General features: G+C 35.2%; 2 protein-coding genes across 2 annotated transcripts in view; one reads left to right on the top strand and one right to left on the bottom strand.

Moving 5' to 3' along the window:
* Window positions 1–2,520: 2,520 nt before the first annotated feature.
* On the top strand, window positions 2,521–5,629 carry LOC121407159 (histone H3, embryonic-like). Its single transcript, XM_041598103.1, has 2 exons — window positions 2,521–2,844; window positions 4,543–5,629. The coding sequence occupies exons 1-2, from the start codon at window positions 2,712–2,714 to the stop codon at window positions 4,818–4,820; spliced, it is 411 nt and encodes a 136-aa protein (XP_041454037.1). The 5' UTR covers window positions 2,521–2,711; the 3' UTR covers window positions 4,821–5,629.
* Window positions 5,630–6,427: 798 nt separating this feature from the next.
* Window positions 6,428–15,494, bottom strand: part of LOC121407160 (SUMO-activating enzyme subunit 2-like) — a 30,289-nt gene continuing 21,222 nt past the window's right edge. Inside the window, exons 13-18 of the mRNA XM_041598104.1 lie at window positions 14,983–15,036; window positions 14,077–14,134; window positions 12,985–13,023; window positions 12,290–12,395; window positions 10,755–10,927; window positions 6,428–9,738 (exon numbers count right to left, since the gene is read on the bottom strand). Of these exons, the coding sequence (XP_041454038.1) occupies window positions 9,506–9,738; window positions 10,755–10,927; window positions 12,290–12,395; window positions 12,985–13,023; window positions 14,077–14,134; window positions 14,983–15,036 (663 nt within the window). The 3' untranslated portion in view covers window positions 6,428–9,505. The remainder of the gene's footprint in view (window positions 9,739–10,754; window positions 10,928–12,289; window positions 12,396–12,984; window positions 13,024–14,076; window positions 14,135–14,982; window positions 15,037–15,494) is intronic.

A 15,494-nucleotide genomic window follows, 5' to 3' on the forward strand; every position in this document is an offset into this window, starting at 1 on the left:
ATTCCCCCCCCCCCCCCCGTTGGCTACAAAGTAATAAAATTGTAGTCAATATCAATATTTTCAAAAGAATGGAGACAAAATGGTGTCCAAATTCCTCTTTCAAGTGGTGTGTAATTATGACATCACGGACAATGTAAACGAAGGCATATACTAAATCTCTATGTTCAGTTAAAAGCCTATTACAATTTTTTTCGACGATTATATTGTAATTGATCAGTCGTGATATAAAGTAAAAAATTACAGTTTATTTTCATATGGGAGCGAGCGAAGCGAACGAGCAATTTTTCTGGAGTTGGAAGATAAAATGATGTCCAAAGCCTCAATCAAGAGTGGTGTGTACACATTACGGGCAATGTATACGTATGTATAAAATGTGTACATTATTCTACCATCTTTCAGTTCAATGCCTATCATGTTTTTTCGATAACTATTTTGTAATGGATTTGTTTGTATATAAAGCTATGAATTACAGTAAATATCAATGAGCGAGCGAGTGAAGAGAGTGAGAAAATTTTCAATAGTTGGAAGACAGAATGCTGACAAAATCGTCTATTAAATGGTGTGTAATTATGGGGGAAATGCAGCGAGTGAGTGTAGTGGGCGAGCCTTGAAAAAAGTTGCTTCACTGTCGTTTAAAATGATGTGCATATGATTAGAGGATGTAAGTAAATTATGAATGAATGAAACTTGAGAAGAAATTGAAAAAGAAATACAAATAGTATTCATCAAACAGTCCATATTTTGTTCCAATAAAAGAAACTCAATTGCTCATTTGTTAAAGGTGAGATGACAATGAAAAAAAAGAATCATTATTATTGGGATTAAATGTGCTATATGAAATAATTATAGGCCAAAAATGCCCTAATATATAAACTTCCGAAAAAAGTGGATATAGCACAATGATGCAAATAAAACGAAAAATATTGCATTAAAGAAAGATTTTGAATAATCTTTTAGATTATACACTCTTAAGAACTTTATTGGGAGATTATGCAACATTCAAAATTTGGAATAAGAGTCATATTTGAAATATTCATTAGATTGTTATGGAATTAATGTGCAATTTGTAAAGTATGTGGGAAATATTTCTGTACTAACTTATCTCTGTGTTTCATTAACAATCTTGATCTGGTCAATCGGGTCATTGTCATTAGTAACAGATCGTATACCTAACTTAAAGTAAAGATAATGCCTATATTTGTGTACAAAATAATTATCCCCAGCTTCCACAAAGATGTTAGGATAATTATAGTCCCCCCCCACACGCCAGTGTATTTAAAGGATGTTTTGATAAGTTTATGATCAAAGTTAACCATATTCAAAAGTCATTGGACGTATTATAACCATATTTTCATGATGCAGGGGATATAAGTTATAACATTTGCAAAATTGGCACTTTGACCGAATTTCAACATGAATTCGTGCATTAACAGTAGTATTGGTCATTTGATGATTAAAAACATCATTTCTGTCTATAAAGGTGTGGGCGATGATTGTACATGAGTCCCCCCCCCCCTCTCCAAAAAGTGGGGGATATATCCCCCACTCCTGATTCTGTTCTCCCTCACCGAATGGGAGAAAAGGGGGGATTAAGAAGCATTCGTGGAGGGATTCGGCTCGTTTTGAATTGTTAAAAACAGTGCTGAATTTAGCCCTATAGTTCTGGTTATTCTGCCTGCAAAATTTTGGATTTTCTTTTTATTTTGTTTAATTCTATTTCCAAGCGAATTGAACTCGTGTGAACCGATCGTTTTGTCATTCATATAACTAACATAATCAAAGAATATACTTCGATCGTAGTTCAATAGGGAAGAAACAGCCGTAAAACACGTGATTTTACATTCCATCAGGTTTTAAAAAAAAACATGTACCTATCCTTGAAAAAACTGTATTACAACTGTTTGCCAGGGGTGGTGCCAGTGTACTTTATTTGATGGGGATCGAGGGGTGGGCCAGACGTCCTTATGTAAAAATGTTTTCTCTTTTTATTCTTCTTTTCTTCATCTTTTATCTCTTCGTTTTACCCACTTTAAATCATATAGGGGTGACCCTCCCATCTGTGTCCCTGTTGTCGACCAAATCATTGAATCAAGTTCTATCGGGGATTGATTGAAAATATTTGAAATATTCCTTTATGAGCTAATGCTAATGAATGGACTGCAACATTCGGAATCCAATTGATGTAAAGGTACATGTCTTGCGAGTCTTCGGCCGGTAATCTCCCAGAATAATGTGTATGGAATTAAGCAGGGGCGGCAACAAGTTTCTAGGATGGGGAGGAAGATGGCTCCTTTTCTCTTCATTCAATTAAGGAGTGATGTAGTGTTAAAGACCGATCGATATATCTTTATTTGTTGGCTCTTCTTTCTTCTCTCTTCCATTTTCTTCCTATTTTCGTCCTTCTTTTCTCCCTTTTTTCGCCACTTCTTGACAAATCACAGGGTTCCACTCCTTACCATCCTGTAGCGCCGCCCGTGTTGCATTCCAAGTAATGAACGTAAATTGTGTGACCATTACTTGGTGATGCATGCATGGTACCCTCAATAGGCACGCATCGTTTCTCTCTCATACATCATTTCCCTGTGCAATAGCTTGATCAACTTCATTTATCCATCTTTCTTATACGAGCTCGCTTTCAACCTCAAACTTGTACCAGTGATACCATACGATACTCTTGATTACATTGGACGATTTTGGCGGGAATTCCAACGATGGCACGTACCAAGCAGACGGCACGAAAATCAACTGGCGGGAAGGCGCCAAGAAAACAACTTGCAACGAAAGCGGCCAGAAAGAGTGCTCCCGCAACGGGTGGAGTGAAGAAGCCTCATCGATTTAGACCAGGTTAGAACACCAAGAATCAAATCAAGTAATTTGATATTGTTAATTGGACTTAAATATGGACCATCAAATGAATTTATTCGTCGGTTTTGGTATATCTGCAAATTTACATATTTTCAAACTTATTTCTATTATTTTTTTTTTCTTCGAGTCACCTTTTTCTTCCTTTTTCCAGTATGTGTATTTCATGTCACTTAATCAATTTTGATATTTAATAAAAATTGATCCGTACCCCCTGTAAACGAAAATTTGGATGGTCGACTAACTAATAGGAAAAAATTAATGCATATGAAATTTGGGGAAGAGTTGCTTTTTGCGATAGCCGCCATTTTGACCAAACAAGTGAGTTTCATCATGTCATGAAACATATTCAAACATTCCACAAACTTCCCGTTAATGCCTTTTGACAAAAAAAAAAGAACCTGAACAACCAATGGAATCTTAAAAGTGCTACCCAGATGTTCATATAATCATCTCGTTATGTCTACATCTTTGAGTAAAAATGATCAAATTACCGTGATGACGAGAAATCTCGTCATGTCGACATCCTCTAAAATGGATGATCAGATGATGAGATTTCCAGATTTCGTCTTCTCGACATCCTTTGGAAGTAATGATATGCCATGATCTTAGATCTCGCAATCATGATCATGCTTATATTGTAATTTGTGACCGTCGTTGCCAGGGCCCTGGAAACGATTTTCTTTTTCTGGGGGTACATGCCACGGGCGCTGATGTAAATTTGAAAAGAAAAAAAAATCACTACAAAATGGAGGTAAATTTGGTAACGAGAAATTTGAAAGCCCCTCCCCCCACAAAAATAATAAAATAAAATTGGAAAAAGTTAATACATTAACTTTTTACATAATATATAATATGGGTCAATTTTGTAACGAGAAATTTGAAAAGGAAAATAAAGGGGGTTTTCACGACGACCTGAAGGTCATTTTGATTACATTTATCCATTATTTTACACCTCCCAGAATTACAGAGGTGCTGCCTGAAAATGATACTTCCCCGGGGAAAATCTTGAGGGCGCACCCCACTACCCAGGGCCGTGTTTGTTGCCCTGTAGTAATTTATTAGTTTGTGACCTGGGCTTATTTCCGTTTTATTATGAATACAAATATATTCCTTTTTAATATCAATATTCAAGTAATGATTGAAAAAAAAATCCTTAGGAAGAGATGATTAGATGACCAAATCCCGGATCTAGTCATGTCTACATTCTTTGGGAGAGATGAGATGTCATTATTTTAGATCTTGTCAAGTCTACATCCCGTGGGAGAAATGATAAGATGGCAAGATCTTGGATCCATGATAAAGCATCTCTTCTAGAAGATGAAGACAAGGCGAAATCCAAGACTCTTTTAATCTGATCAGGTCTTCCACTGATTAAATCTGCGAGATCTAAGGTGGTGGTACCTGATCATCGCTTTTAAAAGATGCAGACATTACTATATCTGAGATCTGGTCATCTAATCTCTCCCACAGAATGTCGACATGACGAGATTAAAGATCACATCATCTGATCATCCCTTTTACAGGATGCAGACATGACAAGATTAGGAGATCTCGTTATCTGATCATTGTTTCAAATCGATGTAGACATTAGAGATCACTAGTGATAGAGATGATTATCTGAACATCTGGGTGGCACTTGGAGCTTCCATATTATTATCATTGTTTTATATGCTACAGGAACCGTTGCATTACGAGAGATCCGTCGCTATCAGAAGAGCACAGAACTGCTCATCCGTAAGCTCCCATTCCAGCGACTCATCCGTGAGATTGCTCAAGACTTCAAGACCGAGCTCCGCTTTCAGAGTTCTGCCGTTCTGGCGCTTCAAGAGGCCAGCGAAGCCTACCTCGTCGGTCTCTTCGAGGACACCAACCTGTGCGCCATCCACGCCAAGCGTGTCACCATCATGCCCAAGGACATCCAGCTTGCCCGACGTATCCGTGGCGAGAGAGCATAGCTGCTATGCAGTTTCTAGAATGCGCAGGGTTGTACATAGTTTTATAAGAACTTCTCTGATAATTATTGTAATTTGATTTGATGTCTCATCTGTAATTGGGCCGCCAGTTTCCAATCCAAATCTTGATCAAGCCTCTTGTGAATGTGTTTGAAACCCTCTATTTGGCTTCATTATTTATTGTGTACAGTAGGCTCTTGTTTTGATAAGATTTTATGTACTTTTAAAGTGATCATCATTTAGATTCGTTTCTCCAGTCTTCATTGTGTATCTTTCTTGTTCCGATAAGATTTCATATAATTTTGAAGCAATTGCTTGTTGAAGAAAAAAAATAACTCTAGTATAATACAATTTCGAAAAAGGAAATACATGTAAGCAATTTTCAATTTCAAAGACCATCATGAAGATAGAAGCCAAGTTGGGGGCAGTGTGACCGTGTGAGAAATTTACACTTTGCCTCCCGAATTTTGAAATGATACTTAATCCTTGGAAATTTATGACATTATTAATGATATAATTCATATACCATTGCCATGTTAGGTAAGGAATCAAACAAATTTAAGCCGATTTGATGATGTGTGTCCATGAGGCTCTCAAAAATTTATGAAGACTCCAAATTATTTTTGTGCTGACTGAGAAAAAAAAATCAATGTTCAATATCTACATAATATCCCCAAAAAGATGGTAATGTTGTATCAATCACATCAATGGATTAGGAAACTTGAAGGCATTTCCCCCTCTTGATTAATGGGTAGCATTGTGTGTTTTGTTTTATTTTTGTAACCAATAAAATCGTGATGATGAAAATGCCATTTTACCATTTTCATGTTTTTCTCATTAGTTTTCAAACACTACTTGGAGAGGGTGAGAGAGGAATAAAGAGGTAGGGGAGAAAAGAGGAGGCAGAAGATGGAGGAAAGGAGAGGTAGGATGGAGTTAGGAAGGAGAGTAAGGTGGAGACAGGAAGGATTTTAAAAAAGGATGGTGACAGAGAAGAGGGGTGCAAAGAAGAGTCGAGTGAAGACGGGGGAGGTAGGAAGGAGGGTAGAGTGGAGATAAATGGTAAAAGAAGAGAAGCATGGGAACGGAGGAGAGAGGTACAAAGGAGACTAGGGAGGAAACAGAGAGGTAGGAAGAACAGGATGGGGAAAGGGAGACTGGGGTGAAGATATAAGAGAAGGATGGAGACAGACACAAGAGACTAGGGTGGAGATAGAGGTGAAAAAAATAAAGGATGGAGGAGGTACAAAGGTAGGATAGTAGGGAGGAAAACTTGGAACGAATGTAGGGTGGTCTGGAGATGGGGCAGTGTAGAAATTGAGGAAAGTTGGGTGGAAAGAAGAGGAGAGGGAGGGAATTGGAAAGGAAGAGGGTAGGAAAGAGAGAAAGGTGGAGACCAAGAGAGTTAGGGTGGAGACAGGGTAGTACGAGAGAAGGGAGGAGACTAAGAGGAAGGGAGGGAGGAGTGAGTGTAGGGTGGAATGAGAGGTATGATGGAGACAGGAAAGTAGAGTGTTGACATAGAAATATGAAGGGGAGTAGGATGAGAGAGGTCCAGTACGGGATGAAAAGGCAGATTAACATCTAAGGAATATCAAAATCACAAAATCTTTCAATTTTCTGTTTTATTCCTACTGAAACTGTACAAGACATGCCTTCTTCAAAATGTTAGAATTATGTACATCACATTCTCTTTCAACATGAACTTCATCAACTTTGTCCAAACGCTCAAGGTTTGCAAAAATAACAAAATATCATTGTGGTTTACTCTGCGTAGCTATGAACAAGGAATTTTCAAATTCCCCTAAATTTCTGATCAACTTTGATAACCAATGTATGGAACTTTGTTGATATCATGGTTGCTAAAGAAAATGTGTTAGTTCATACCATTCTTAGCCCATCTCAATAATTTTAAAACAATGTTATACGAAGATTAGCAATCTGATTCCCACTTCATAAATTTCAAACATGCATTATTTAGGAGAGCAGAGTATAGTTTATCAATTATCGGTGCCTATTCTTAATCTTACCATATTTCCCAAGAAATTATACTGAGCACATTCATATTGTGCTCATAAATACATCAAAAAAATATGAATATTTTCTTGAACATTGTTGGACATCCTTCTGCTTATTAATCATTAGTATATAAATATCTTGTGCCCTTTGGTGCTAAAACATGACTTAAACTCACACTTGACTCGAATGAAACAGCCCAATGAATGTACATGTCCACTCAAAATGTTCTCTAAGTGGATTAAACACTTGTCCACATGACAGTGTTTTGACCAAATAGGGGAGTGTTTCAGGAAACAAATAGTAGGCTATTTATCACTGAAAATATTATAAGCTATTGGAATTCATGAAAATCACTGACAAAGCTCTTCATGGAATGCACCCTAGATTGCTTTGTTTTTAAAAGGAAAAGTTAACACTTCTTAGAAGATGGATTATGATGGATTTTTTGTAAAGGAGATTCTTTTTGTGTCACAAAATGTTTAAACCATTTGATAACTTATTTTCTTGCAGACAGGTATGCTTTCAATGTAATTTTCTCAGAGTACTCTACATGTACACTGTAAGTTAAACCTACATTACAGTACACTCTATAGTTCCCCTTCAACAACTATCTGACCAATGGTCATAGAGTCAATACACTTTCTTTTAAATAATATGTGCATAAAAACTGTCAACACTGGAAATAATTAAATGGAATGTTTAAAATTAAACGTATGGTTGAGAGTAATACTTGAATAACTGAGAGGGTACCAAGTTAGAAGGTATAGATAAATCTGACTTTAACACTCTATAACATATGGTGACCATAACTGGGGCACTTCCAAAAAACAAAAGCACTTCTAAATGATTATGCAATGAGTTGTGCGCATTGGCATGTTAGTGCATAAATGATCTTTGGTTAGGTATACTTGAAGCCCCCCAGTTAGGAATTAACATAAAAACAACATCACATGACAACACTATTTGAAGGTACAGGGAGCTCTGCCCAAGTCAAGCGAAAACAAAAATTTGTTCAACTTAGGTTAATAAAATGTCTATCATAATCTAATCTTAAATATTGCGGTAGACTTCAGCAATTATTGGACGTACAGAAAGTTGACTTAGGCAGAGTTGACTGTATTACAGTATTAACTGACTAATTGATGTCAGATATCCTGCTTAAAGGGGAAGCCAACACAAATAAATATTTGTTTTTAGAGGGAAGAAAATCAGACAGGAAGAAAGTTTGAACATATCAGACATTTTTCTCCTCTCTCACACAACATTTTACGGCCAAGTTTGGATCCCCTTTGACAGTTTAACTTCAAGTAAGTAATCACTTATACATGCATATATATGTAAAGGAAGAGTGACAATGACAGAAGAAGTCAGGAGAAGGGAGTTTCCCTTGTTCATGTACTTACTGTGGATTCATGTAAAGGCAAAACAGATGAAGAAATATTGAATAAAACAAAATAAAACAAGTATAAAAGACAATAGACATAATTATGTGCAAATATTTTAGTGCACATATCTATGCTGTGGTTTGGATCCCGTTTTGGGTTGGGTTTTTTTTTTGGGGGGAGGGGTGCAAAACAGATGAAACAGATGTTTTAGAACAATTATTTTTTATTATTGTGACAACCCTGCACTGAAACAATTTAAAATTTTTGACTCTTCGTGAAAGTTATTGTAATGGTAACTTTGCTTTAGATGGTAACTACCAAGGTAACAATGCTCAATGACCATTATTTCAAGCACTCCTTGAAAGTTCATAAAAGACAAAAAAAGTAGCGGGGGCCAGGGTAGAAAAATGTACATATTTCATCGGGCTGAGCAAGAATCAGTCAGCGATCATGTCTGTCATGATGATACTGTAAATCCACTCATAAAACAAACTTCATTTTTATTCTAATGGATTTACAGTAAATTAAATTTGTTACAAAAATATACCTTTCATAATCATTTTCTATAAATTTTCACGAGAAATAAACATATTGTGTGACTTTAAATAAAAATTTCACTGATTTTCCCAGAGTTCTCCGACTCTGACGAACCATGTGAGATATGTGCTTATAAAAGAAATAGCATCACGCATTGAAAAATAGATATGCTCAACCTTTCCATGTACACTTGTTGTAAGAAGACGGTGCAGGAAATGTTATGAGGCAAATTTTTACTATCAATACATTGTGCTACCTCTTAGAGGTACAAACAAAAACTTTGTTTAAACGTAATGCTTAACTCAAATCCCACATTTTATGATGAGGGATTTGGCAATTAACATTAACCCATAAGTTTTACTGTTAGACTGCAATGTTGATTTAGTTTCAACATCAACAAGATATCCTTGTTCACACTCAGGCCATGCCTCTGTGTTACAATATAGTGGAAGGGCAGTTTCCACCCCCACCCCCTCCCCCCTATACTGGCGATATTTTAGCTTGCACAGTACATTGCAAGTCTTAAGATTTTTACCAGTAATTTCAAATTTAAAAAAAAAATAGTCAAATCTTGCTGGTCAATACAACCAAAGAAAATGAGACCATCTAAATGTAAATTTTCATATTTATGGCAAGTTCCAAATAATAGTTCTTCATAATTCAGCATTTCATCACTTCTTGATAGAATCACTTATCAAAGGACCATGTTTTAGGGGCGAAATTGAGTTGTAGCACCATGATATTATCTCAGTCATCTAGAACAACAATGTCTTCATCTTGTTCCAGTTCCTGACTGGTTGTTTTAGCTTTCTTTATAACAGGCGTATCCTCTCCGGTGGTAGACACAATATCTTCTGATAACTTACGTTTCCTGGAGTCGCCATCCTCACTAACCTCCATCTTCTTCTCCTCAACAACTTCTTCTACTTCCTCATCATCCAGTATCATGAAATCATCATCATCTACATCGTTTGGACCCTCTGAGAAATGAATGAACCAGAGTGAGTGTTAAAATTCATCTTTATGATTAATGATTAACTGGAGTAAAGGAAACTACTACCATGAGCGTACCTGCCTGACAGTGTGTGCTCTATATTACTGTCTTTATCAATAATTCAAACTAAATTTAAAGGTTGAACTACAACTAAATTATACCAAACATATTTATGATTATTACCTATACAAGGCATTTTTGCAACTTAATAAAAGTCATATTTTGCACGCTAGTTTCAATCGAAGACCAAAGTGGTAAACACTTGCCATGTTGCCCTCTTCCACGTTTTTTTTTTTGGGGGGGGAACATTTGTCATATTTCTGCCAGTGTGCTTGCGCAGTAGGAGCCGATTTTGATTGCTAATTTCAGTATTTGCGAAATCTAGTTGAAACTAGTCTGTGAACCAATGCATTGTAAATAATGCGCAGCGCAGCCACTGCATACACATTCCGAGCTGATCAATCCAAGCGCAAGATTTTTAGGCATTTAGTGTATGTGCGCAACTGCTCCGTAACAATTTATGTTACAATTGCTTAGCAAGGATTACTTCGCCAAGATAATGAATAACCTGAAATCAGAAGTAGTGATAAGCAAACAGGCATATAAATTGTTCCAAATAATACCTTGAATTAAACATTATACAGCTGTAGGTAATATTAATTGGCTCTTTTTTCAGTAAACATCATATACTGCCCTTAAAAGAATCATATTGCCCACGTCTAAAGACTCGGACCAATATGATTCTGTTGCAGGCAACATATATGATGTTCCTGTCAAGGAGAGTCAATACTATATAAATATGAAGTCATAAAAAAACAGCTTTCAAAATAACCACTCAAATCTGAAGTAGGTTTACAGTACTATTATTCACCAAATATGAAAATGTGTGTATACAATAGTTTACAATACATCATCAAAAACTACATTTCAGTAACTTCTCAATCTCCCCTGTTCTTGCAGTGGCTCTTCATGAAAAATGTAAAGAAATGGGGAGGCATTCACCTTGGGAGGGGCCAGCCACATCTCCATTCCCATTGGTCGATGAGACCTGGTCATGTGATTCAGCCTGTGTTGTTGATTGGTTATCCTTCTGATCTGACTTAGCTTCAGCCTCCTTGTGGACGACTGGTACTTTGCCAACAACCTCAAACTCAGCCTCCTCCTCAAGGGTTTCTCTGTGCAGAGAAAGAAATCAGGTACAGTATATGTGAGGACAAGCTATTCATTCAAGGTCAAGTTAGTTTACAGAAACATACTCTATGTGACACTTAAATTCACATGTTGGTGTTAAGCATAGTCTAACTTGATTCGCCAGAAAATAATTAAAACAGGTGGAAAGCCTTTGGCAGTCTTGCCTGCATTATGTGAATCAATACAGCAACAGTGCTGACTTTGAAAACAACTATCAAATACTTATTCACATATAACACCATTCATATGATAATGAAATATCATGTTCATTGATCCTAAATCACTTTGACCTTGATCATGTGACCTAAGACTTGTGCAAACGTTCAGTGATACTTGTTAACCCTAATGTCCACGTTTCATGAAATTTCCAAAGTTATGATGGCAATTCACCGAATACCCCCAACACGGCCAGAGTTCACTAACATGAAATGACCTGTTCGCCTCAGTCATGTGACCTGAAACCCAAGCAAAATCTTGAATTATACTTGATTACTCTCATGTCTTAGTTTCATGAACTACATCCATATTGACCATAAACTTTCAAAGTTATGATGGAATTTCAACAAATACCCATAACATGGCCAAACTTTGTTTACCCTATATGACCTTTGTCATGTGACCTGAAACTTGCACAGCATATTCAGTGATACTTGATTGCTCATGTCCAAGTTTCATGAACTAGATCCATAAAATTTTAGTTATGACCTCATTTCAATACTTAACCTTGGTTAAGAGTTAGATGTTGATTCCCCAAACATTGTATACGTTCATTGACCCAAAATGACCTTTGACCTTGGTCACGTGACCTTTTTATCCGGCAGGATGTTCAGTAATTCTTGATTACTCTTGAGTCCAAGTTTTATTAAATAAGTCTATATACTTTCTTAGTTATTATTAAATTTTAAAATCTCAACCTCAGTTAAGATTTAAATGATGACGCTGCCATCGGAAAAGTGGCGCCTTTAGTCTTGCTCTGCTATGCAGACGAGACAGACAAGAACAATCAACGATTTGTGATGCGCAGTCTGACTCAATCTTATGGAGTTGTGCATAAAGCATTGCTTGCAAAGTTCATGTACAATTTTCTTTGGTTAAAAAAATATATTAAGTTATCACAGGTGTAAACATTTGCAAATGAATGTCCAAAGCCTTTTTGGTGCCCTCTTTTCTTTTTACTAACTGGTGCATTAGGCATCCACACACTATATAATTGTACCAAATTCAAAGGGGTATCTAAGCTCTACAATTGTGGATCACTAATCAATCAAATTTGGATTGAGGTGATAAACGATAATTCTCTAAAAAAAATCTTCCGAGATCCACTGTATAATAGAAAAAAAACTCACTCATATTGGAGGTTGATGATGAGCTCAAAATTCTGAAGAAAATCATCTGCTTTCAGACGGCTTCCACCAATTATGTTGAATTCACTTAGCATTCTAGGCATATTTTCTGTCAGATAAAAATAGAGATCAAAATACATTATAAACAAAATGTATACATATAAAGTTTCCCCACTATTATTTGTACACTACACAGTGACAAATCTGCAAAAGGGATGATTTAGATTTTTAGAATTCCTAAAATAGCTTTCATAAAATCTAATGAATTGCATACCATATGAAAAAGAAAACTATAGCCTCAGTCTATTTTACAGCTCGTGGTAATTTATTGAGATTCGTCGGTCATGCATGTCTGATTATGAATCACTAAATGAGACAAAGCAGATTTTGAGACTTTTCTGTGATCGCTGAAGCATAATACACAATTCTACAATTATTAAGATTTTTCTCTGAGATATGAGAAGGCATCCTCTTTGATATAAAATTCTGATACTTTTCCTTGGTTTACTCATTTTGAAAAGTAAAACAAAAATATTTATTCTTAGATAGGCCTTCTGTGAGTTTTGGATTGGTGAAATATGTATCAAACACTAATTGTAATAATATTCACTTGATGAAAGCATATAACAATATAAAATGTTTCTTGTTGGCTTTCAAACCTCACTATTTAGAAAAGCAATTGTAAATAGCTTTCTTACCTAATGTTTCTTCTTCATCACTAGAAATAAGAATGGTTCCTGAAAAATAAAAATAAGAGTTGTTTACTTTTCTTAATGGATATGGTATTAAGATATGGAAAAGAAAGAAAAACAGAATTCTGGAACATAGGAACCTCACAGAAAACTTTTTAAACAAATTAATTCATAGATAGTAGAGCAAAAAAATCATGAAAATCAAAGCAAAATCCCTTAAACTAACACTGTGCATTATTGGAAATCTTACAATCAAATGTGTTTGCAATGTTCAGCATGTTTTCAGCAAAAGAAAATTGAAGTTTTTCTAAGATATTCACTATCTACAACTGCATTATCTTAGGTCAGTGAAAAAGATCATGGTATTTGATGTTTAGAACAGCAAAACACAGAGTTATTTTTTTGGAAAACAAAAAAGTGGGGACTTTTCATACTCTTCTGCTAATTGAGAAAAACTTATTATTTTCATCAACTACATTATTCTGTTTCAGATGCCTCTCTGTGCTGCTATAAAATTGCAAAATCAGTTAAAACATTCTAACATATTAGATTAAAAACAATAAAAGAAAAAAAGGGTGCTTTTCATGCACAAAATTAAAGAGACCAAACTCACAGCGATAGTCCATAACCCCTTTGTCCACTTTGTACAATTCAGTGCATCCTCGATCCTCAACCCAATCTTCTCCCCCCCCCCAACCCTACCACTTGCATCTTCTATGTCTTACAGGGCATAGCAAGAAACTTATATTCAATTGCATATGAAGTAAGTCTCAAAATGAAGTGTAATGGCGGCATTGTAAGAAAGTCAAGTTACGATTGACCAAATCCGATAAATAAGCATTTTGTTTTAATATTTTTTCTTTTTTTTCTTTCATTTTATTTCTACTTTAAGATAAAACATTTCATACATATGATTTACATCAACTAAATACATATAACTCTGGTGGGAGGATCATGAAAAGTACATAGATAGCTTGTTAGAAATGATCCTCAGAGGATTTTGGGACTTATGCTTTATTTGAATTTGAACTTCATGCAACTCCTCAAATCTACATATGACATTCAAATGTTGAACTTCTTTTTTTTAACCTGCTGTACCTTTGCCATCTTGAATTTCAACATCAGGGGCTATCATTCCTAAGGCAGATTTCAATATCTGAATGGAGAAAAGCAAAAACAAAGATAATAATTTCATAGTCTAAACAGAAAGTGTATCATGGTCCAAACCCCATCCAATTTTAAAAGCATTAACAGCCACAAAACCAAATCCATTTACCAACTGAAATTTATGTATGTTTATTGAGTAAAGTATATATTTCTAAACAAGTTCCGAAACATTGTTTGAAATACATGTAAATTTCCTTTGTAAGTTCAAGCCATAAGGCTTGTGCACTTCATACTGATCATTAAAAAGTACAAGGATATCAATTATTGATAAATATTTTTAATCAATCTTTCAATAAGATATGATCAAATGGTGGTATTTTAAAGCCCTTCATTAGTTCAGTAGATTTTTGTAAGTTTTCTGTTATCATTTCGATTAATTGATTAGTACAACCTAAACTGTTATGGTCTGGATGAAAAACAAAATTGCACCTGGAAATGATTATTCAATGCTTCAAAAAAGCAAAAATGTACAAGTGACCAGAAACAAATATCCCAAATACTACTTGTATTACAATCATTCTTCCAAACAGAAATATTTAGTGATTATATTTTAGTTACAGATATTTTGAAAAAAAATATGAATGATTTTTTTTCTTTCTGGGTGTTTTTATCCTACTGAATACATACACATCTAAGTTCATGATTATTTTCAACATGATCTCTGTAATGTTTTATAACCAATTTATTCAACTATGAATGATTTTTTTTCTTTCTGGGTGTTTTTATCCTACTAAATACATACACATCTAAGTTCATGATATTTTCAACATGATCTCTGTAATGTTTTATAACCAATTTATTCAACTATGAATGATTTAGATAGAGAGAATCACTAACCTTATCCTGTAACGTTTTTACAGTCGTCATATTTGTGTTCAGCTTAATAGTCACCTGATAAAGACAATCGTTGAATATCAGTGAAAGTAGACACTAGAATATCATGGAAAATTCTATAAAACAATAGACCACATCTCACTTTACAAATAAAAACAATAAAAATATGTCACACTACGAACTTAAACTCACATTGTATTTCCCATCCACCCCATGGGTTAACCCTAACTGCATGGGGCGGGGATTGGGCCCCTCACACATATATATGGTATGACTGATGTGAAATGGCAACATTTTGAATATATTCTGATCAACCATCACTATCTTTAATGGCCAACTCCATTCAACAAGTACATTTAAATAGGAGAAAAATCAAATACTAGTATGCATTACACTAACAATAAAAATCTTATAAATCCTTTTCAAAATAAATCAGAATAGCGTTGCTTGCAATGCTCACAGTGAATGCAAAGTTCTTTTCAACTCACCATGTGTAATAGTTTAATCTGTATTTT

This window comes from Lytechinus variegatus, chromosome 2 (assembly GCF_018143015.1).
Source record: "Lytechinus variegatus isolate NC3 chromosome 2, Lvar_3.0, whole genome shotgun sequence".
Lineage (NCBI taxonomy): Eukaryota > Metazoa > Echinodermata > Echinoidea > Temnopleuroida > Toxopneustidae > Lytechinus > Lytechinus variegatus.